This window comes from Ambystoma mexicanum, chromosome 6q (genome assembly GCF_040938575.1).
Source record: "Ambystoma mexicanum isolate Mex_15411 chromosome 6q, UKY_AmexF1_1, whole genome shotgun sequence".
NCBI lineage: Eukaryota > Metazoa > Chordata > Amphibia > Caudata > Ambystomatidae > Ambystoma > Ambystoma mexicanum.
The window spans coordinates 272833933-272858905 of NC_090937.1; the positions used below are offsets into that span (position 1 = coordinate 272833933).

Consider the following 24973-nt stretch of genomic DNA (forward strand, 5'->3'; position numbering starts at 1 on the left):
GTGAAAAAGCAGCGCTTTGCTGCAAGCCTAAAGTTCCCATGGAAAAAGGGAAATATTTACATAAATGATGCCACTCTGATGCTCTTTTTCTCTGATTCCTCATCACACTACTTTTATTTAATAAGACCCTGCCATGCCATACACATTCACATTGTGCTCCAGCAGACAAGAACAGTATTCCCTGAATGACATGCTGTTGTTCAGATCTGAAGAAAGCAAAAGAAGCTTTCCTAAACGCTTTACTTTTTGGCTACAAAATGTCAAGGATCAATGCGTCAAAAAGGCCCTGGATCTCTGGGGCCTATGTCAATTTCAGTGAATCTGTGTTTTAACCCATTGGTGCATACTAGAAGCTAACTATGGCTACAAAACAATGTGGGAATTCAGATGCAAGAGAAAAATCGAATTTGCAAGAAAAATTTCAGCAGCCACCACACGTTTAAAATGTACTTTTGCAAACTTAAGAAAAATACTTGTTTAAAGGTGTATGTTGGATAAGGCCTTGCCCGTATCTAGAAATGTGAAGGGTTTTGTGCTGTGAAACATATGGGAGATCTTATTCAACAAGGCTGTATTCTGTTTTATAACAAATAAATAAAATAAGGAATTACATTGCATTGGTTGCAGTGGGGGAAAGCAGCCCCAAATAGGTTTCTGGTTGGGGGTTGCCAGCAACAGAAGGCCCCTCACAGTAGATGCTAAAACACACAAGTGATCATTGCTACCCTGGCAGACTTTCGTCTGGGATGAGGCCTCTTACAATGAAAGCTCCGGGACACCAACCTGTGAAGTGGAAGCGGCCATAAACCTTCAATCAAACTATGAAAACCCCTCCCCACACTGGACTGAATTGACAGTTGGAGGTAACCGAAGAGAAAAAAATGGTCCGAGTGAAGGACAAAGGATGCCCATTTGTTTCAAAAGACTATTTTATTAAGAAACTTTGATGATGGTTATTTTTGCAACAGAAATTTGCAGGAATGTAAAAAGTTAACAGTTTTCATAATTTTGTGGGTTTTAATTTAAGAAGTTGTAGTCTTAACTGCCACCTTGGGAACAGAAATGGCAGAGAATTGGGTATTCCACGGAAAGTGTACATGATGCCAATGTAAAATTCAACACTGACATGCCTAATGATGATCCATACACACGTGTAAAGTTATAGAATTTTAGGCTGAATATTTCACACTAAAAAGGACTAAAAATTATTAGAAGGGCAAAACAGTGTCTTACAAATTGTAGAGTTAGACTGGCATGTTCTGCATAAAATATGTAACCTGCTTATGTAATTTGTTAAGATGCCCCAACTGTACAAATGTGCCATTCATGGCAAAACTGAATTTTAGCTAAAGTAACTGTGGGCGGTTCTAGACATTGTAAAACTCACATCATAAATCTGACATCATGCCCTTGAAATCCAACCAGCTGGGAGGAAGGCGGTAACTAGCTCCTCTGACCAATCCAGTTGTTTAGACGCATCCTTAGCTAAGCCTACCCTGCCGTATAATTCTATGTCACCATGCTCTATAAAAAAGGGTGGCTGACAAAACTCTAGACAGACTCTTTCCTGAATTTCCTGCGCCTGCGTTCTTGATCTTCTACATGCATCTTGCAAGATTCCAGATCCCACTGCAAAGCCAAAGCATAGCTGATTCCAGATCCCACTGCAAAGGCAAAGCACTGCTGACCATCCCAGCAAGGCCTCAATCTAGAGATCCCACTTAAGAAATCCCAATAACCAAAGGGAAAAGCTGTGGTGTTCTTTTGGGAAGCATCCTGAAACCAGACTGGCTGTTTGCCCACTAACTGCCTGCCCGCTGTAACCCTGACATCCAGCTGTCCTGATTATCCTGTGACCAGACAGGCCCAGCTGTTCTGCTAGGAGAGTCCGCCGCTACCTGGTGACCCGAGCCTAGAACCCGGTTGACTGTTCCTAATCCCAAATTTAAGAGCATACTGCTAGTATCCCCATCCCATAACACATATTCTACCCCATTTTGACTTATTTCAATGTGCCACACTCCAAGCAACATTGTCCATACCCTGATAACTTGTATAGACTGTTCCAATTTTCTGTGCACCCTGTTCTTGTTTCCTAGTGTTAGCACAACTCTTTTATTCACCTCACCTTGTAACTCATTAGAAATATTTGGAGTAATTTAAATGAATTCACACATAGATCAGAACCCGACGGGAAAAGGTTGACGTCGCAAATCAATCTTTGACGTACCGTGGCTTTCTTCAACAATATAGTCTAAATAATTTAGTTTAAGTAAAATTTGCCTTTCATTTTTAAAACTGATTCTCTCTTTTTCACTGCTCTATTTTCCTAAGAACGAACCTTATTCTACCTTCCAAATCTCTCTCAATTCTATATTGTCCCTGTGCTATGCATCTATCCCCCTGCTCAAAGACCGCATTCCGATTCAGTGTTTTTCACCCGTTTTTTGAAAAAAACGTGTTTGCATTTAAAACTGCAAACCAGAAAAAAATGCAACTTTTCCATGTATGAATTCGGCTGCACTGGGTTTTCAATTTCAATCTGTTTTGTGAACTGTAGGCTTTTGTGATACCTTGCCTGATGGTTGATAGTGGGATAACAGCCCTAATACTGTGATAAAACAAATGCATATCATTTCAGCACGCATATAATTAATTATTTAGCAAAATCCAAGTGTCATTTTAGACCTTTGCCAAGGGTTTAAAATCTTATTTTGTGACGGAAGGTCGGATTTTGATTCGGTTTGCTGCCTTTTATCCCCGACTACCTGCTGCTTCTTTCTATCCACTCAGAATTCGATTATTTGTGGGTTGAGGGAACATTGCAGGGGGAAACCTTAACTTGGGTGCTATCTATCCTAATTCAAAAAGTGCTCCTATTCATTTGTGCTTTGGGTATGTTCTACTAGAAGGTTAACCTAGTGCATTGCTTCCATTTCCATTGTCATCATCACCCCATTGGCGATTGCTGCCCAATATTAAAATGTGTGTGATTTTTGTGAATTTTAAAAATAAATAAATATTGTATTTTCACCAACAGGCCTGGTTCATGGTGCATTGTCCATTGTGACCCGGGGTATTTGTAAAAGGGGGTGTGAGACGGGTCGGGTACCGGCTCAATTTGAATTAATTGAAATTAAAGAAAAAGCATTCCTATTGAGCATCACATCGCAGGCTAAGAACAAGTGTCCTGGTCCAGTGTGTGACGCACGATTGGAATCCTCAAAGAACATGCCCGCAAGTGTAGTGGACCTATCAAACTGGTTGAGAAGCTCGAAAATTCTGAAACTCTACACAGATTCCAGACCGGACCCCCTCTGTGTTAGCACTTTATGAAGAAAAAAAATCACCAAAATGGAAACGATCTCCACAAGACACCAAAAGCTCCATCATATCAAGGTTCACCTAGCCCCCAGCACCAAAGTACCTGCCTTTAATACCTGAATATGCAACAAACATAAATAAGGACACAAAGCAGTTACCTGAGAGCTACAAAACACATGAGAATACCAAGTCTCAACAAAGAGAAGATCAACTTTGCATGACATCAGTGGACCAAAAACTGTCCCATGGGGAAGACGATCACACTTGCTAAACTCAGACAATATGAACTCTCTTCACTCTAGATACCTAATGAAAGGAGGTGATGCAATTTCCTGCCACAGCTCCCTTTTCTACCCACATCCTCACTTTCTCCCTTGCCACTTCCCTCACGCTGCTCGACCCTCATGCACCCGTAATAGCGGATTTGCTTTCACATGTGCATGGATTAATTTGCAAGGGAGACATTCAATGGGGCAGCAGTATTCGTCACCCTGCTAGGGTGCCAGTTCATTTATGGAACTTCTTGTTGCAAATTCTAAGTCAAGACCCGAGGCAAGCATTATGTAATAAACTTCTTTATTAATGCTTCCAACAGCATTTTAAATCTCAACCTTTTCTCTCCTTTTTTTATGTCACCTTGAAGCTGCAAACACGAAAAAACAAACAGAGAGAAATCTCTGTCTCACTGTCCAATCAGGGCTCCTCCTTAGGTACAAATCCCTGTTTCCCTAGATCCTTTCCTCTTCTTTTTTACTGCAACCGAAAGCTAAGTAACCCCATATTACTTCACAATTATTTTAAGTGTTTATGGATATTTTGATGTGCGCTTGGTATTTCTTGCGCGAGAGATGAACGTCATGTTATTGAGATAGAACGTTTCTCATTGAAATGACATGTATACGTTTACCAGTGCACCACTGTTAAGGAGAATTCTCTGTTAAGGCTAATTTCCCAAACCTAGTGAGTCCCCCAGCAGCTTTGCTGGATATTTGGGGTTTATTTTTTTCTCCTGCTAAGAGTGAGACTCTTTCTCCCACTCTTAGACATGATTTGAGATATCCTTTGACTTTGTAATGTGTTTATGGGCTATGGGGTCTTTTACTCCCTAGGGTTTCATGTGGTTTTTGGTAAGTGTGTTACACAGCACCCTCAGTACAGTAACACAGGGGTGTCATAGTGACCCCCAAACATAGACTCCATACCCTGGGACTGACTGCTGTCTCCCAGGGCATGTAAAGTCACCATTGGCTTTACTAGTCCCAAATTACTAACAGAACCAGTACAAACCATCATATTGTGGAAGTACTGGTAGGAATAATTAGATTGCCCCTGGGTCTGTTTTTCGAGGGGGCACTGTGCAGTGCCCCCTCGTCGAGTTTCTGGCTGGTGGCAGTGGTTACCACGCAAAATATTCCTTAAGAATATTTACTATGGGATTTTCCCATTCATTTTAAACGCACCACTTTTTGGTGCAATGTTAAAGATACCGCCGGGTTATTTATTTAATATTTATTCCCCGGTTGGGTCTTTTTGCCAGGACTCGGTTTTAAAATGGCGTTTGTGTTGGCCTCTGTAACTCCAACCCAAGTTGAGCCCTTTGTTCCACTTTTTGTCGGGCTTCTCTACAGAAGCCTCCAAAAGTGGTGCCACCCTGTCTGGGTCTAAAGGATGCGTGGGAGGGGGGGTTTAGGCACCCTGGACTGAGTTGCCTCGGCAACTCAAGTCGCACTCTTGTGTGATTGGCCCAGTGGTGAGCCGCCCGGCTTACCACTTAGCATGTTTGAGTGACAGCTAGGACTGATGAATGGGGGTTTTCTGCATAAAAGCAGGGCTTTGGGGACTGGAACTTCAGACGTCGCCACAGGACCAAAGAATCCGAAGAGGGAGAAGCTGAGCCGACCTGTAACGACGACACCACCGGTGGAGCCCTGCTGAACCGACTCACCACTTCTTCCAACGACAGAGGAGATCTTCATCCCGAAGAGTCTTCTTCCTTTGACTGGTGGGGATAACCAGTTTGCCCGCCTTTTCGCCTTCCCGGATCATCTCGTGGCCGCCTTGCCTGTGCCAAGCACCCCGGCAACCAAGATACCACGTTTTACCACTACCGCGAATAAAAGAGTAGTACCTTTTCACCAGAGAACTCCGCAGCTGGTTTCTTCCCTGGCAGTGCAACGACCTTCAGCTTTCCTCCACGTCGAGATCATCTCTTCCTCTGGACGACGCCGCGACTTGCACCCGCTGCCAGGAACAACTGCCCCCGCTGGAGGATTCTCTCCACTTTCAAGGTACTGTGTCCGCCTGGCCTCCCTCGCAATGGTCTGAGTGGGGTGTCTCTTAAATCCTCAATTTACCACTTGGGTTGGCCCTAGGCTGGCTAACTGAACTTTTCTGAGCTGAACTAATTCCTTTTTTAACTCCCTGCAAGACTTTTCAAGCCGTTTAAACTGTGTGATCTTGGGCGCATTGGTGTTCTACTCTCTCCATGAGGGAGCCTGGCCTCTGAACTTTTTGCTCACAAGTAGACTTTGACTTTCCTGCCTTGCTAGGTGCTTCTAAAGTATTGTGTTGTGTGCTTTTCCTAATTTCTGCCTTTTCCCTCCCTTTTTCTTACCTTATTGGAGTGCCATCTTTAGTTAAGCGCTCACCTGTCTGGAAATAAGTGGTGTTAACTAAGACTTGTCTAATAAGGAATAAGGGATGTATATATATATTAATAGTGACTGTGTTTTTGAACTTGCTTACAATAATAGTGCTGGAGTGTTTCTAAGTGTGTCTTTTAGTAAATAATTATATACTTTGATACCAAAGCTCTGGTCAGTGTTTGCTTGTGCTACTGTATTTTGGTACCTATCTTGTATACACTATATACTGTCTAACTCTTCTTGAGAGAGGTCTGGCTGCTCAGCCACAGCTACCAGGTAAATCTGGGTGGTACAGACTGCTACCAATTGGGTTTACTGCCAACACCTGTAGTCTTAATCCTTTTGCAGTGGTCCCTAAGGGAACTGCACAGGTTTCTGCCTAACAACCACCGTCCCTCATTCAATACGAACGCGGCTTTCGCATAATACTTGAAAGCAGACCGGGCCTGCGAACGATCTCGCTGGTACAGGGCTCCTGTCTACTTCTTCGCATTTGTGGTATCAAACTTACTTGATAGATTCCGGCAACCCACTCACACGTCGAACAGATTTATGATGCGGCTAGCATCAAGCTGTGCATGCGCAGTAAACCAATGCAAATAAACGTTCCGAAACAAACGTTAAGCACAATTCCTCCGTTCCTCAGGCACACAGACTGCTAGCTTTTCAGCAGTAATTAAGAGGCTAAACAATTATATTGGATACAGGATAAAAACTTACAATTATTGACTGAACATCTCACTGTCACAGTTCAAATTGCTGGTGACAGTGCCTCCTTTTCCCTGCTTCACAGCCAACATTTAAACAAAGCATGGCTTATGACATGGGGATGTTGTTTGGAGCAAGGACAGTGAACAAGAGGTAGGCGAGGAAGAAGCAGAACTCTCTCAATGTTTCAAGAAGATATTGGGGGACTCCCCAGTGAAAGCAGTGGCTGATGGAGTTAAGCCTCTACAGGACAGTCTGCAGGTCCTAAAAGACATTTTGGGAAAGAAAGCTGGCAAACACCAAGACCCAGGTGAAAGGACCGCCACATATAAGCCCCTTAAAGACAGTCAAAAGGGGAGCAACTCAGCCTGTATGAAAAAAGCCTCTTCTACTCCCCCAGGCTCAAATATGGGGACAAAAAAGAAGCCGCAGGAGGCGCCCGATGCCCTTAATAGGTTTAAGAGCGCTTTCTTAGCAAATTCAGCCTTGCCCAGCCTCGTACCCTGTAACCCAGGGGCGAAAAACACAGGGAATGCTCTCTCATCCTCAGAAGAGTTTGAGCAGTATGAAGAAGAGGATGACAATGTGAGTGTTGATAATGAGAGCATAGAGCCGCAGAAGAAGTCAACTTGCGAGCCGAAAGCCAGCAAAGTGGAGAGTCCCGAAGATGAAGAAGACATGTTTGAAATGTTTGAACCAGAGGCAATCAGACACCCCTGATCCACTGAATCGGCCCCATCACCTAGAGTGGCGTTATATATGGTGCAAAAAATATGCAAACCCTTATAAAAGGAGACTAGATTCCATCGGAGAGCAGCATGTGCACGGTCCGAACTTACAGGAAAAGTGGGCAGACACGTCGGAACTGGATCCCAAAATGCTCACTTTTGTTACGAAAGCTGGCAAAGACGCCAGAAAAGGCATAGACCGCTCCTGGAGGTGTTACACCTTACCGGCGATGGTCATGGCGGCAAAACCGGAGATTAAGAAGAACGGTACAGAATATCATACTGCAGGCTCCCATAGCGACGGTACATTGTAAGGATGACCGCGGTCTAGTTGATTCACGCACTTCTGACGTTTTTGCGTCTGTTCACGTGACTCCTGATAAGGAAGGAAGTGCAACCAGTGTACGCTTCTGTGGAGAAGCCCGCCAAAAAGTGGAACAAAGGGCTCGACCTTGGTCATTTACAGAGACGGACACAAACGCCATTTTAGAAAAGAGTTCTGGCAAAAAGACCCAACCGTGAATGTAATATTAAATAAATAAACCGGCGGTATCTTTAACATTGCACCAAAAAGTGGTGCGTTGAAAATCAATGGGAAAATCCCATAGGAAATATTCTGGTGGGCTATTTTGCGTGGTAACCACTTGCCACCAGCCAGAAACTCGACAAGGGGGGACTGGACAGTGCCCCCTTGGAAACAGACCCAGGGGCAATATAATTAACTCCTTCCAGTACTTCCACAATATGATGGTTTGTACTGGTTCTGTTCACAATTTAAGACTAGTAAAGTCAATGGTGACTTTACATGCCCTGGGAGACAGTAGTCAGTCCCAGGGTATGGAGTCTATGTTTGGGGGTCACTATGACACCCCTGTGTTACTGCACTGAGGGTGCTGTGTAACACATACACAAAAATTAGATGATACCCTATGGAGTAAAAGACCCCATGGCCCAAAATCACACAAATAGTCAGAGACATATCTCAAATCAATTCTAAGAGTGGGAGTAAAAGAGTCTCACTCTTAGCAGGAGAAAAAAACAAACCCCAAAAATCCAGCAAAGCTGCTCGGGGACTCACTAGGTATGGAAATTACCCTTTTAAGAGAATTCTCCCTAACATTGGCTAGCACACCTAGATTTGAAAGATGCATATCTGACAATACCGATAGGAGCAGAATACAGTTCCTTCTTGAGGTTCATCTGGAGGACAGAGATGCGGATGGACAACATCTCTGCAGTAAGGTACATAAACAAGCTAGGAGGTACGAAATCCAAGATGCTAGCAGGGCTAGCAAAGGACTTCTGGCATTTTTGCCTATAGAAAAATATATCAGTCATGGCAGAGTATCTTCCAGGAGCTCTGAATGCAGTAGTGGACTGGAACTCCCGATATTTAAAAGACTTGAGCGACTGGAAATTACACAAGTCAGTCTTCGAGAAGTTACAACAGAGATGGGGACCTTTCCATACAGACTGTTTGCCTCGAGGCTGAACACCCAGCTAACGAAATACTTCAGCTGGAGGCTAGACCCGGAGGCTCTTGGGACGAATGCCTTTCTGCACAGCTGGGGAGACCAGATCCATTATGCCTTTCCCCCCTTTGCGATGCTTGCGCAGGCACTAGCAAAGGTAAGCAGAGACAAAGCAGAGTTGGTGATAGTGACACCAGAATGGAAATCGCAAGCTTAGTTTCCGGTTCCGATTAAACTTTCCCCGGATTACCCCCGGAGGATTGCTCAGAGCAGATCTCCTAACAGACCCGTCGGAAGCCCAACATCCACTGGTGCAAGATGAAACGCTAACACTAGCAGCTTGCAGAGTTTCAGTTGCAGATGCAGTTTTCCTGGACTTTCAGAAGAAGCTACAGAGCGTATCAAGGTATCATGGGCCCCTTCCACAGTTCGGAGCTATAATTCTGCTTGGCTAGCCTGGGAACTATGGTGCAGGGGGAGGGGTATTCCTTCCGTTTCAGCCCCTATGGTGCAAGTGTTAAATTTTCTTGGGAGCCTGCCTAATCAGGGCAGAGTCTTCAGGACAGTCGGGTGTATAGATCTGCGATCTCAGCTGGACACAGGCTGGCAGACCGAGCTCCAGTGGGGGAACATTCAGCATTAGCTAGGCTCATAAAGGGAGTGAAAGTTAGCAAACCTTCCCAGCCAAAATATTCATCCCTATGGGATGTTAACAGAATCTTGAATTTATTCGAACAATGGCCAAGGAATTAACTTCTCTTGTGAAGACAATTATCAGGGAAATTAGCCACGTTACTTTGCCTAGTATCCTGTAGAAAGGTTTCAGACGTGAAGGCTTTAGAGATCGACAGGAAAGTCCTCTACCCAGAGGGCATAGCGTTTAATATTGCGCAGCATACGAGGACTAACTCCAAGGTGATCTCATATCCATATTTCCCAAACAATAGCAAACTATGTGTAGCTAAATGCATAGTGTTATGAAAGAGCAACAGTAGCAGTAAGACCACAGGGTGTCAAGCAACTATTGATAGCGCGCAGAAAGCCATACAACGCAGTAGCGCCAGCCACCATAGCAAGATGGGTGAAGGAGATAATGGCCCTAGCAGGGATAGACATTTCCTTATTTGGGGCTCACTCGACCAGAGGAACTATGGCTTCCCGAGCTTTTGCAGCAGGAGTTCTGCTGCAAGAGATCATGAAGGCAGCTGACTGGTCAAGCGACTCAGTTTTCAGGACCTTCTATTTTAAACCTGTTTCTAATATTGCGACAGCCGTGGTAGAAAGCTTTGAACAAGCATTATCCCGCCCAGTTAGAATACGCTGAATAATGATTATACAGTATGCCATGTTGAAATGACGCAAACAGCGGATTCGCCTCCCTAACAATATCCATCTCTTTTCACATAGGAGACGATCAGAAGAATACTCGAGATTAACTAGCAGGGAGAACATTAAGACAAGGACTTCTAAAGATGTTGGAGTGCGGGAAAGTTCGAGGCAGAAAAGTGCAAAAGAAGTTACCTAAGATTGTTTCTTAGACTGTTGCAGAGTTTAAAACGGCTTCTAAAGAGAAGAGGAAAGGACCTAGAGCAACAGGGATTTGTACCTAAGGAGGAGCCCTGATTGGACAGTGAGACAGAGGCTCAGGACTACCATGCTGCAGGGACTCATGGGGATTGCAGTTGTAGCTATCATTTCTATGTTTATGTTTTTTCGTGTTTGCAGCTTCAAGCTGACATAAAAAAAGAGAAAAAGTTGAGATCTAAAATGCTGTTGGAAGCAATAATAAAGCATAATTCTCACCTCTGTGTCTTTAATAGAATCAAGACTACCAGAGATATGCGCTTGGGCAATCTTCATTAAGTTCCTGTTTCACTATCACCCGCTACTGCTTCAGCCTCTGTGCTTTACCTGGCGCACTTCATAGCTTGTACTGAAAACCGCATGACTGAATCATTCATGAGAGAGTAGGAGTTATGGCGTAGAGGGAAAACCTACGATTGTACTGTCTGAGGGTTTATGCATGATCAGAAAATGCTAATTATATGAAAAAAGGGAAATTCACAATTAAACAAATCATTACCAAGGATGCCGGATCCGTTTATCAGCCACCATGCATGAACAAGGCCTTCATCCCGAAAGCCTTTCATGAGTGTGCTCACCCATGTGATGCATCCTCCAAGCTCCAGTTATGCAATCTAACCATACCACTTTTCGATTAGGCCCTCTTAATGAACAAGTGTGCGTCCTGGTCAGAACACACCCATTCGCCTTAACACATACTTTTTTTTAATGTAAATGGCTGAACAAATCCAACCTTTACAATAAAACACAATGAATTATTACATTATACCAAACACATTCTTATATAAAATTAGTCAGAATTATTGCATCGCTACAATTGTGGTAATATAAAAAATAATTTAATTCCAAGAATACTAGTATGCACTTTCAGCAGATACAGCCACCAAAACCTTAAAAGAGTGTTTAGTGTGCCTGTGAGACAGCCCCTGCTGCGGAATGCAAAGACCCTACCTAGCACGTGAATTTGTCTTTCCACGACTTGGCTGCTGCAGTCTTTACGTAAGGTCTCACACCTGCGCCTGGCTCATCGAAAGCCCACAAAATGCTCCAGTTAAACCTCCCCAACAGGCATGTGGTGTGCATGTGTGCTTGCTTGGCTGTGTGTTACTAAGGATAATGCAAAGGTTATCGTTATGATATTGAAGACAAAATAATCCTTGCGAAAAAATGTCGGTTGAATTAGCTACAAGCTCGCGTTCAGTAGCAGCACAAGTTTCTAAGCACAGTAAAAAAAACTGGTCTTCGAATGTGAAACCCTGTTAAAGAAAATACCTCAGGAGAAGAGGAATTGACCAACTGACCTATTTTATTAACCCCGAAAAGGGGAGTATCGGTAGTGCCGATGTGACCTACGTGTTGCACTCAGACCTCTACGACAGGCGCACTGACCTGCCGAGAGCTATTTTGTCCAGGTAATATAAAGAACGTCTAAAAATCCTTACCTTCGCTGTGGTTGTCTTCTGAAAGGGACGTCAAATCCAGCCTCGGCACCTCGTGGGCGAAGCTCTCCGCCCCGGACGCCTCTGCCTCCAGGCCCCTCTGCAGCCGGGTCTCTCCATTGCTCTGGTGCCCCTGAATCTTCATACTGGAAACCTGTAAGAGACCCGAGCGCAGTTTAGATAGGCACAATACAACAGGACACAACTGCAACCTTCTTCTAAGTTCAAAGTCACACGTGTAGGGATTGCTGCTCCATGCCCTGGGCACTGGCCAGTGACCCACAACAGAAAGGCTGAATGAAAAAGCACCCGCCCATCTGGTACCCTTGAACACAGCACAGCGCCAATTCCTGGGGAGGGGTGGCCCAGACAAATGGATGCGACTTGCCGACTGAATATCGATCATGGAGGGTCCCACGGGAACTCGTGCTCTTTCTGGGAATAACAACGTGATCATGCTGCTTCTTTTACTAAGGGGGCACAGACAAGGCAGCATAGCGAAGCGGGAAATGGCAGGTTTTGCGCCATTCGGGAAGGCTGAGGGGCCTCTGCTGGGCACCGCACAGTGTAGCCGCTGGCTCGCCGACCACAGCGCAGGGGTATTATCTGACATTTCAGCTGGCTGGAAAGAGAGCAAACCTTGGCAGCGAGTCATAAATATAATGCGCGCGCAGCCCTGGAGAAACTTGATTCCGAGGAGCTGGTATTGCGAATGCATGGAAGCTCTCTGACACTCAGCCCACTAGCAAACTGTGCACGTCCTCGAGGACCGAACACAAAACAACGCTTAATTTCTATGAAAAAGCTTACTCGGGGAGGAGTACACTGGTAGTAATTCAAAAGTGATCCCATGATAGCACGCACAAGTAAATAGTTCCTATATACGACTGGGCTAGATATGTATGCTCCCAATAAAATAGCAATATAATCAATCACATACTGCCACCACCTTGTTTATTGCTCCATAGGTCTTGCATCACTATAAATAATACGTTTTGACTCAGCTCATTGGAACTTAATTGATCTACACTGGAAGGAGTAAGTAGAATCGGCTCGTTGGCGTGTGGATAAGTGGACGCACTAAACTGAATTACCAGTTCCCACCATTGTAACTCAAGTCTACTGCTTCCAACAGGTATTTAACAAACAAAAAACAATTTGATTTTCGCGCAATCACAAGCTCTGAAACTTTAAAACCACTCCCGCCCCCTCAATAATGAGAAGAGAGAAAAACAAGAAAGGCAAAGATAAGCAGAGGGGAGTGTTAGGCAGAATCCCGTGCAGTGCCCTTAGGGACCACTACACACAATTAAGACCACAGGTGGCAATACAAGTTTTACCTTTGGTACAAGCCTGTACTACTATGTTAAAGTGGTAGCAGTAGCGGAGCAGCCAGGCTTATCTCAAGAGTATATGAGCAGTAGCAGAGATTACACAAAGGGACCACAATAACTGTGACTCAAGCAAACACTGACTCAAGGTTTCAGGTAAAAAATATAAGTACATTTATTTTTAAATAATTTGTTACAAACACGAAACTTCTATTAATTAAAAAAAAAAACACGTAAAAATACTACAACTAACCAATTCACTTTGTACGGTGTACTTCAAGTTAAGTACCCCGTGTTTTAGCGGACCAATGTTATGAAACAAAAGTCGTTACCGATAATACACTTGTGATCACTTTTTGACAGTAATGACAGTTCAGTCTTACTAAAGAAACAAGTATCTGCGGCAAGAGATGTTACCAGGGTAAAAACACACTTAGCACCTGAGATACCCAGAGAGAGTTGGGGGCAAAAATCATAGGCAATACTTTTGTCAAGGCAGACAGGATCAGAGAACACTTTTAGACAGAAATTCTAAAGTCAATAGGCCGGAGCCAGTGTCAAGTGGAACCGGGTGCCTGTTGTCGAAGATCACACAGTCGGACAGTTCACGATTCAACGTAGCCAGGAGTACTTAGTTATTGTCAATAGAGGAAGCATAAGTTATAAGAAGGAGGGAAGACAAGGGCAAGCCTTGGAGGCGAAGAAAAGGGATTCACCCAAATTCCTCGAGCAGAACACAGTACCTTTTTCAAAGAAGAAGCTGGTGCCACGGCAGTTGTTCCTGGTAGTTTCCTGGAGACCCTCAGTTCCTGGAGCTTCGTTCCGAAGGACGACGTCTGGAGGGGTCTGCACCACACAGCAATGAAGCCGGCAGCAGCGACGGTGAATAAAAGGTGCGCTCCTTAAAAACAGGAGCAGCTCTTCAGATGGCTATCCAGACCACTACAGCAGTGTGTAGCGATTTCAACCACGAAGAGGATCCTCTGGCTGTAGAAGATGAGCTGATTATCCCGACCAAGCTAAAGGAAGAAGACTCCGGACTGGATCTTCTCTGGTCGTCGAAGGGTAGATAGCTCAGGACTGCAGCAGGGCTTCACCGGGACGGGATAGTTGCAGCAGTCAACTTCTTCTCCGCTTCTCTTCGGTTCCTTGTAGTTCCAGTGGCGACTGACTTCCAACCCAAGAGTCCTGCCTTTTATGTGAAAATCCCACATTCACACAGCCTGGCTATCAAGCACGCAGCAAGCAGGGGGGTTGTCCGGCCCGGAAAACCACCTCAGCCAATCATGGCAAAGTGCGACTTGGGTTTCCTAGGATACCCTGGGCAGGGGGTGACTACACCCCACCCTCACATTCAGCCCACCTAGACACCCAGGTGCCTAGAGGAGGGCTTCTTGGCAGAAGCCCGTCAAAAGACAGTAAACAAAGAAGGCAAAAATGGTTTGCAGCTCAAAGTAAAACACAAGAAGGACTTTAACAAAAAGAAATGGCGAATAAACCCGACCGGAGCCAAAAGAAAAAGTATTTTGTCCAGCAGGTTTAAGTTCGAGGCTAATATAATAGCCTAAAACAATAGCACGTTTATATAGTATAATCGCGGTAGGAAAGTTAGGGTAGATACCACTGCCACCAGCCAAGTCTAAATGTTAAAAGAGCGAAACAATGCTCTAAGAGGTACAGATAAAAAGGGCTAAGGATTAACCCTTTCCAGTACTCCATGTACGATGGGGTGTACTGGATCTGTGGCTAAATGACTAAGTAAGTTAATGGCAACTTTACCCTTTTCTGGGGGACAGTAGTCAGCCTCAGAAATGGAGTCGGTGGGAAGTCTAAAAGACAACCCTGTGTACTTGCACTGGAGGTGCTGAGTAACACACAAAAGAAGGGGGCTACTGAAGGGGTGTACTCCAGAGTCCACAATCACAAAACAGCTGAAATACACATGGCAAAATTCAGGTAATAGTGGGAAAAAGCGGTACACTCTTACCAAGTGGAAAAAATAAACTCCAGAGATCCAGCAAAGTTGCTGGGGGACTCACTAGGTAAGGGGAATTAGCCATTGAATGAGAATTCTCCCGAAAAGGGAGGTGGTGGGGAAGAATACATTTGAAAAATACCACTCTGGACTGCCACGTCGCCATAATGATAAGACACAATCCATTATAATCGACAAGAGAGAAACAAATGACCAAACTATGGGGGAGTACTTAAAGCAACCCAGTATTACTCATGCTAGATATATACTGCTCACTACAGTTTCATCATGCCCATTTATACTACTTTATTCTGCGTGCAGGACACATATTCTCTTGCGGAGAGTGTTATTAGGCCTTGTTGTCAATCTTCATTTTAGAAGACTAACAGGAGGAGCCAAACTGCTGGTTGAAGACAGAGTCGGGTAAATGGCGTCCCCTCAGTACCAGCTAAACAAAAGCCGCAATCCCCTAACGGGCCGCATGGCCGGATGATGGAGCATTAAGCGCCATGGGATAGACCAATTCTCCTGGGCGGGTGCGCCAGGTTGGTGTCCTCCCCCTCAGGGGTGACACATCCAGGCAGGAAACGCAAAGCAAGGGCATATAGGGACTTTCACACAGATGTCCCTTCTGAGTACTGCGTACTCAGTGCCCTGCCCAGGGGGCAGCCCGACAAAGGAAGGTAATGGCTGCAGTGTTCCGGAGAAGTTTAGATGACAGCAGGGGGCAAACGGTTCCTGGGAGCCGAATCCAGCCCAGCGCATGGAAAGTTTCACCTCGGACAATGCACACCATATAAAAGTGGGGCGTGAAGCCCAAAGAAGAGCTGAACAGCAAGGTCACACCTGACCCCCTGAGCATCAAGGAAGATATCGACAAGGAGGTGGAAGACTTCACGATAGCAGTCCAGCAGACAGTTGAGAGCAGCATTTCCAAGCAGAAGACAAACCGATGTTCCATCTATGACTTAAAGGAATAGTGCGCTCAAACATATTATTGTCCTGAGCGTTCTGGCATGTGTTTTTAAGCATACATTGCCCGATTGTACAAATATTTCCTATGCACCTTACCGTAGTTTTCCTCACTTTTACACATGTGAAATCAGGCAGCAGGGCGTTGCCATCTTGTGCTAATCTTAACCGTTGCCGCATCGCCCTAAGGTGAACTGCCCTGGCGGCACTAAATCATATGCCCCGCCCCTGAGGCTGACATCATTAGACGCGTACGGTCCATTTCACAATGCGAAGGCACGTCTCCTGTCAACGTTCTCTGTGCTCCAGCTAATGACGTGTCTCCATGGAAATGGTAGGACGCCTCTTTCATGAATAAGTATAAACAGACCGCTTCTCATCAGACAACATCAGATTTGCGTTTCCAATTGTTTCACTGTCTTTTTGCGTATCCTATGGCTCGTTTCTGCTCTGTTCAGATATCTTTGTTGCTCGTAGCCCGTGCAAACGGATACTAGTACTACCATTACTATCTATTTTAATTTTGTCGTATAATGGCAACAATACAGCCCTACCAGTATGAGCCGGAGTATTCCGAGGCAGAATTACTCTAAAGAGAAAGATGCGGAAACGATGGGGCTCCGGACAACAGTTGGGAGGACAAATCACCAGATCAAGAGCCTGAGCCTAGTCGCATGGACGACGTCTCCACCTGGTGTACCTGCAATCGGTGCAAGGTCCTGCCCACCGAGGAGGAGAACTGCTGCTGCCGGGAAAACTCTGGATGCTTGTCCTATTTATCGGAAGATGAGACACAGCCGCAATGCATTACCAAGCTGCATGACTTCAGGGCAACCTGCCTCACACGGTCCGTGTTGAGGATTATGATGGTGCTTATGCACAACAGTTCGCCCTCACAATCCAAGTAATGAGTAAGTGTACTCTAGATGTGATGTCACTTAGGCCACTAACATTTCATGTTTGTCTCCTATATCGTCATAACTTTGATCTATCACTGCCAAGTGAATTTAGTCTTGCAATTCTATAGATCACTCGCGATTTACGGAAATCATAGTGGTCATCTTATGTGTCTTTGACGTACAAACAAGAAACAATATTTCTCTGTGTCCCAAATGTAATGGAATGCATAGTTGTTCACTTTTGTAATTTGTCTACACTTTAAAGCCCAAGTTGATTGATCCGTGAAGTAACATTTGTACTGGCAACAATGCCATATGATACAAGATTGCATTGTCAACTAAGGTTTGATACACAATTATATTGTTCATTTAAATACAGTTTGTATCTTTCTCTTCCAAAGGTAGTACAGGCTGGTGGCCTATCGTGTGTTTACATGGTGTCTTCATGGGAGGCTTGGACAACGCGTTCGACAAGTAATACCCACCTGTTTCGTTGGGCCCATTAAAGACACATTCCCCAGTGACAGCGGTCAGTACAGGGGATTTTCCCACACTGTGCTGCAACCCAAGTACATAATGTGTAGTACATTTGTGCCATCAGCAACAAAATAAAATACAACTGAACTTTTATGAATGGTTGTTTACAGGGCTTACTGGGTGGGAACGGCCGAGGTGCTAAACACAATGTACACTTCAAATGTATCTTACGCGCAGGGGCCATTGTACACATGGCCTAGCCAGACCTGGTGTCTCCAGGCAGGCTCTTCTGAAGCAGACCGTGCCCCTGCAATCCACATAAGTGTCTCTCTCCCTTCAGCGGTGTTTTGTGCCTTGTCTGCACGCCTCATGCCCATCCATCCATCCCCTCCATTATCAACGGCAGTTTGCATCAGTGGATGTGCGCTGCCAAGGGGGCGGGCAGGGATGGGAAGGGCCAAGGTGCCAAACACTATGTACACATCAAAGATATCTTCCGCGCAGGGGCCATTGTTCACATGGCCTCCCCAGACCCAGTGTCTCCAGGCAGGCTCCCCAGAAGCAGGCTGCACCCCTGCTATCCACATAAGACCACGCCATATACACGTCACTCATTCACATACACACCCACTTGTCTAATTCTTTATAAACCCCTTGATATTTATCATGAGAACATCTATGAGCACTGCAAGTCAACTCGTGATCGTGCTACCTGAGAACATCTGTGACCACTGAAAGTCAGGTCGTCATCGTGCTACCTGTGAACATCTCTGAGCACTAGAAGTCAACTTGTCAAGGTAAGGGCAGATCACCTAATCAGCTCGTCTCAATCTCAAAATGTCTATCTATTTCGAACAAATGTACCCAATAGTGTAATGTTCATTCATCTCATTGCCATTGCCTTGTGTTTAATTTGTACTGTTCTCGATATATAGCAATAGCCATCATTGTCAATTGTGATAGAATTGCATCCTTCGTGGACCGCGTCTATAAGCATGTTTCCTTTTGATGCATGATAGTACATTCAAGGGACGAGTAACACATTACGATTTGCATCACATCAATCAATTGTGTATGAAAGTTATCCTAGTGTACAGTCGGCTACGCTATACAGGTGTTGCTTCTGTGACCAAAACAAACATTGCATAGAAACATTTATGATATAATTCCATCTTTCTCAGGCATTCATGCAAAATAATTTTTTAACGATGTGGACTTTTTTGGAAAAAAAATGTTAACTGATTTTTCAACGGTTGCCTTTCTAAGACCCATACCATACCTAAGGGCACAATAATGCATATATTCCCAAGGAATATAGATCTAATAAAAGAATGGGTCAGATATTGTGGATTTGCACCGGATGAGCTTGAAAGTAGAGCCCAGGATGTCTTTGGGGACTTGAGGGGCTATCGATTCCGCATCTGCAGCCTGCACTTTACCCCAAATATGTACGACCAATCCCAGTACACAAAGAAGCATCGACTCAGAACGTCTCGTAAATTGCTTCCAAATGCAATTTCAACTCTATTCATGCACACGCTGCATCAGGTAAGTCACGGTTCATGCATTAGCTGTAGGCCTTGGGGTACTGAACAGGTAACTACATGGACGGATTGGTGCTTTTGGTGTAAATGTTTCTTACTAAACTTTGCATATTTACCAGATTGTATTGCTTTATAACTATACCCCATTTTGCTAGACATCTGTCCCTGGTTTTAGGAGCATCATAGAACATTATTTATGAACACAGAAAACTATGCTATAGTGCCCTTTGAAATTAGCATAATCTTTTCGTAATCGGTTGCTTCACATGTCAATTCTTTTAGGTGAGCCTATTGACTGAAGCACAGACTATCGTTAGTGACGACATCACCGACACGTCTAGTATACCAATGGTGAGCCATACAGACTTGCTGAAGTTCATATTTTTGAGAGTTGGATATAATGCAAAGCTAATTTTCCCTTTACCACTTCATGACAATGCACTGAAAATGAAGGAGCAAGATTCTGCATCCATTTCTTTCCCGAGTCAACAACAACTTTGAGCACCTATCAGGTACTTTTATTTCGCTTTTCGATTACAGAAATGTATTATGCATGGAATTTTAGATAATATGAAATAGTTTATGCTGTCAATTGTTTACATAATGTTTCATTTAGGGGTTTTTATTGATAGGTACCATTGTCTGCATCCGATTGCGTCTGTTCAATTTCACTTTTTACATCCATACTAAAACAAGTATTGTGTTACACGGGGATGCTGGTACTTCGACTACAATTACATCATCCTTTGGAGCTGGTCCAGAGCATGCGGTATGCGTACTGACAGTTCCCTTGAATGAAAGAAAGTATATCCTACATCTGATACTATTAGACAGTGACATTATTATAAACTAGCATCTTTCAAATTTTTACCATTTCAGTTTGAACGTTACAATTTTTACCCTAATGCCGAATACAATGCAAACTGCTTGAGTGCAACATTACAATCAGTGGGGTTCGCACGGTGATCTCTGATAGAGTACACTAGCCATCAATCAGGGGAAATTCGAAATGTATATTTTGACTAAATAACGTATACTGAAATCAAATTCTTTCCTCTCACATATCGTTTACATACATAACCTTGTAAACAAATACGATTTACTTGTTTTTAATGAATATTCTACTCAAGGGATGTATACAAGGTCGTGAATTACAAGAAGAGGCACATGGATCAGAGGTGGCGGACCAGCTTTCTGAGGCAGTCGTTACAGTGAAGCGGTTTCGCAGAAAATCAAGAAAACAAGGGTAACTAAACAACAATTTCGTTTACAAAAACTGGTTTGGGCTGGTGTTGTCTTCATAACATGCTTTTAAAAAAATCTAAAGTGCTATATACTGTATGTTGGATTTACATTCAACATGTTTTTATAACCCATCTCCTAGAGGCCCAGAAGAATACGAAGTATGAAGACACAGACAATAAATGAAACCAAAGATGCTGCTTGCCCAACAGATTTCACCATGGAGCAATTATTATTTGAGACGCGGTGTAGTCAAATCAATATGCAGACTCGAGATGCTTATGCCCAATGGCCAGAAAATGAATTGAATGTGACCGGCAAAGCTAGTCAAGTGTTTTTGGACCATTGCTACAATGTGAGAACTCGACAAGAAGAAGAAACTGAATATAAGGAAGATGCTTTTGAATTACTCCGTGACCACTTCACACAATCTACACCCGCAAAAAAAGAGCCACCCAATAAACAATCGACATTGATGGTTTCTCCAATTTGTGTTCAAATAACACAAGCTGAAATAACAGATGCTGAAGCCTCAACGCAATTGACCGAGGATCTTGCCAAAGATCTCGACTTTAGTGTGTCCTGTTCGGCCGATATGTCCACCACAGTTCAGTCACAAACCACATTCATGCAGGACGATAGTCTAATAAAGGAACACAAATACATTGTATTCGACAGCTGTCTGGTAGAGATTATACTGATGCTGAAATGTGTCCATCCATTGAGGGAAGGGGGGAATATGCGGACAGCCATTGGTGAATGTGACTCATGTATCACAAGGCACTAACCTGAAAATCCAAGCCACCTGTGGCCTGCTCCATGCTACATTTTCATGGTCCACTAAAGTGATGATGGGCAAAGTGCCAGCTGGAAATCTACTGTGTGCAGCAGCTTTACTTTTCAGTGGCTCTGCTTTTAGTAAGTTGGCCAGTTTCTATCAAGTTGTGGGACTCCAGTTCCTTTTTCTAAAATGCAGTACTACAAATATCAACGAGAATATTTATTCCCTGCTACTAGTGAAGCTTGGAAAATTGAACAAATGTCAATTGAAAGGACATTCTCTGACAAATGATTCAGGCTAGCTGGCAATAGACAGTGTGACAGCCCCGGATTTTCGGCAAAGTACTCTGCACATACCACTTTCAGGACATGGAAACTTGCGAGTTTGGTGGTCGTGCAGGTGTCTGTATGTAAATCCCCAGTGCCCATGGAGAAACACGGTTTTATAAAATCCCTGGAAGATCTCCAATCGAGGGGAATGGAAATAGACCTCATAGCCACTGAGAGTTTCCAAACATTTGCCATCAATTTGATGTATGGCACGTTGCCAAATCAATCAATAAAAAAAATCACAGCTGCTGGTAAAAAAAGAAGTTTCAGAAAATATTTTACAGTGGCCACAGTCTTTGAGCAACCATCTTTGGTAAAGCGCCAACACTTGTGGTGGGTCTGTGGACATTCTACTTGAAAAATGGTTAAATGGTTCACTCTTGGACAGAAAACCTACATTTTCACCAATGTGCACATGGACCTTTATCAGAGGAGCAGGAACGCAAGAAGAAGTGGTTGGTTCCATCTTCACCTCCACACAAAGCTCTTGAGAAGATCGTGTTTGATAAAACTCTATCAAGAGATCTGAAGGGACTCACAGAATTCTGTCACACAGGAGATTTGGAGGTGTTCCACAATATGTGCCTAAAGTACAGGCCCAAGAGATTGCATTTCGGCATAGATGGGATGCAATATCGGACATTACTAGCGGTCTTAGCGCATAACGAGAACGCAGGGAGAGAATAATCAAAGACTGTGGGAAACTTTGGGATGTTTCGTTACACAATGGCTTTTACGAAAAGAAGCAAAAAATGGGTGGTCAAGCCAATATACCAGGAAATGGAATTCGATTTTGTGAAAGATCTTACTTTGACTGTGTTTGACATACATACTCATGCAATCGTTCATGATTTTGTTCCTAGGACACATACATTGCCACAAAACATTGCAAACGTGCCCTGTCCACCGTTCCCCCAGGTTCCACCAACGTCAAAATCAACGCTAATATTCTGTTAAAATGCTGTCTATGTGTTCTTCGAATTCTTCCGTCAGCTTCCGCATCCCATTGCGAGCTGAACATACTCCATAGCACTAAGCTCTCAAGCAAATTGTAGACTGTAGAGTGTGTAAGAACGGACTAGTGTGTAGAGCGGACTAGTGCGTAGAGCGGATGAGTGTTTAAAGCGGACGAATGCGTAGAGCGGGTGAATGCGTAGAGCGGGCAAAGGCGTGAAAAGGGCAAGTGCGTGAAAAGGGCAAGTGCGTGAAAAGGGCAAGTGCGTGAAAAGGGCAAGTGCGTGAAAAGGGCAAGTGCGTGAAAAGGGCAAGTGCGTGAAAAGGGCAAGTGCGTGAAAAGGGCAAGTGCGTGAAAAGGGCAAGTGCGTGAAAAGGGCAAGTGCGTGAAAAGGGCAAGTGCGTAGAGCGGATGGAGCGCGTGAAGTATGTGGATGGAATGGGGAGGTATGTGGATGGAATGGGGAGGTATGTGGAGGGAATGGAGACGTATGTGGATGGAATGGGGACGTATGTGGATGGAATGGGGACGTATGTGGATGGAATGGGGACGTATGTGGATGGAACGGATGAAATGTGTGAAAGGTACGGGTGAAATATGTAGAAGGTATGAGTGAAATATGCAGATGTGGTGCATAAAACAACTTAGAACTCACGGAAATGATCGGAGTACATGGAACAGACCAGAGTGCATGGAACGGAGTTGAGTGCATTAAACGAACTGGAGTGCATGGAACAGCTCGGAATGCGTGGAACAGACTGGAGCGTGTGGAGCAGACTGGAGCGTGTGGAGCAGACTGGAGCGCGTGGAGCGGACTGGAGTGCGTGGAGCGGACTGGAGTGCGTGGAGCGGACTGGAGTGCGTGGAGCGGACTGGAGTGCGTGGAGCGGACTGGAGTGCGTGGAGCGGACTGGAGTGCATGGAGCGGACTGGAGTGCGTGGAGCGGACTGGAGTGCATGGAGCGGACTGGAGTGCATGGAGCGGACTGGAGTGCATGAGCGGACTGGAGTGCATGAGCGGACTGGAGTGCATGGAATGGACTGGAGCGCATAGAAGTGAACGGCATACATGGAATGGTTTGGAGTGCATGTAACGTTTGAAAGAGCATGTAAATCATCATATCACATCACCATGCTTACCTCTCTTCTTTACACCACCAATCAACTAGAACACAGAGATACTATGACACCATTCGGTATAGCTGTTCTCATCCCAACATCTGCCTCATACCCCACATGACTAACTAAACACTGCTGGTTTCACACCCTCCAGCCAGACGTTCTCCTCAGGCCTGCACAGCCAGAACCGGTCTGGATAAAACCTGCCAGAACGAACACATACTCTTGATCTCTCAAACACCACACTTATCGCTATGAAGCAGCTATTACACAAATGCCACACCAGCTGCACACATATCCGGTGCTCACACGCACCTTTGACTCTCTCTACTCTCTCTACTGACTTGAACTTCGGTTCCTGAGGGCGTTCAACCTACCAGCACCTTGAGACCATACCAATGGTACATAAGGCGCTATATAAATGCAAAGTAACATAACTGCAATTTTCCACAATATTTTCTCTGTGTTTCCATTGTTTCTCGTTTGTGTTCATCATTAGTTTTCACACGGTGCAGAATAAATGGGTAAATTGATAAATTAGAATAAAGAACGGCTACTGAGACACATTAATGTTCTGTTTTCTACACAGCTACATCCTGCCTTTCTGCGAATGTCATCGATTCCAGATACCAATTCATGGCTTCTTTAGCCAGCACCTGCAAATGCACTTAAATGGCTGGATTACAATCACGCTGTTTTGGGACGATCGCCCCGGGCCGTTATGCCCTTTCGCGGTACCAGCGATAAGGAGCGACCTGACATCGTTTACGGTGGTCTCGTGCCAAGCTGATGTCGAAGCCTTGCGATTCATGTTGCGTCCAAGCGCTTCTTATACCCAAAGGAACACCATGTGTCTCACGATAAACATTTGTGGATCGAGAACAAAGAAAGAAATTACCAATGTGGTTAAATATGGAAATCGGCGGATGTTCTCGGGTCGTTTACTGTGAAATAAAAGCACATTATAAATTGCAAAGTATTGCGGTTTCCTTTGAAAATAATGTTTTGTATTCAAAATCGGGACACGCTGTGTTGTGAGAGGATGTGTGTTGATATTCCGGGTTCTGCATCAACTGGCGTCAACACGTAGGTGATGACTGGGCGCGTTTGGCTACGCTGCTCAGTAACGTCATGGAGATAGGTGAAGAATATCGCAAGGAATGGTGATGTCAGCCTCAGGGGTGGGGGATATGATTTAGTGCCACCAGGGCAGTTCACCTTAGGGCAATGCAGCAGCGGATAAGATTAGCACAAGATGGCCGCGCCCTGCTGCCTGATTTCGCATGTGTAGAAGTGAGGAAAACTACAGTAAGGTGCATAGGAAATGTTTGTACGATCGATCAACGTATGCTTAAAAACACATGCCCGAACGCTCGGGACAATAATATTTTTGAGCGCACTATTCCTTTAAAGAGAGGCATCTATCCAGCAGTCATTCGCTGACAAGAA

At 44.5% G+C, this 24973-nt stretch overlaps 1 protein-coding gene across 7 annotated transcripts in view; it reads right to left on the reverse strand.

Moving 5' to 3' along the window:
- FAM13A (family with sequence similarity 13 member A) overlaps positions 1–24973 on the reverse strand; it is a 2868510-nt gene that overhangs the window by 672106 nt on the left and 2171431 nt on the right. For all 7 annotated transcript variants that reach the window (XM_069630746.1, XM_069630744.1, XM_069630745.1 and 4 more), the window contains one exon: positions 11904–12054. In XM_069630746.1, the coding sequence (XP_069486847.1) occupies positions 11904–12054 (151 nt within the window). The remainder of the gene's footprint in view (positions 1–11903; positions 12055–24973) is intronic.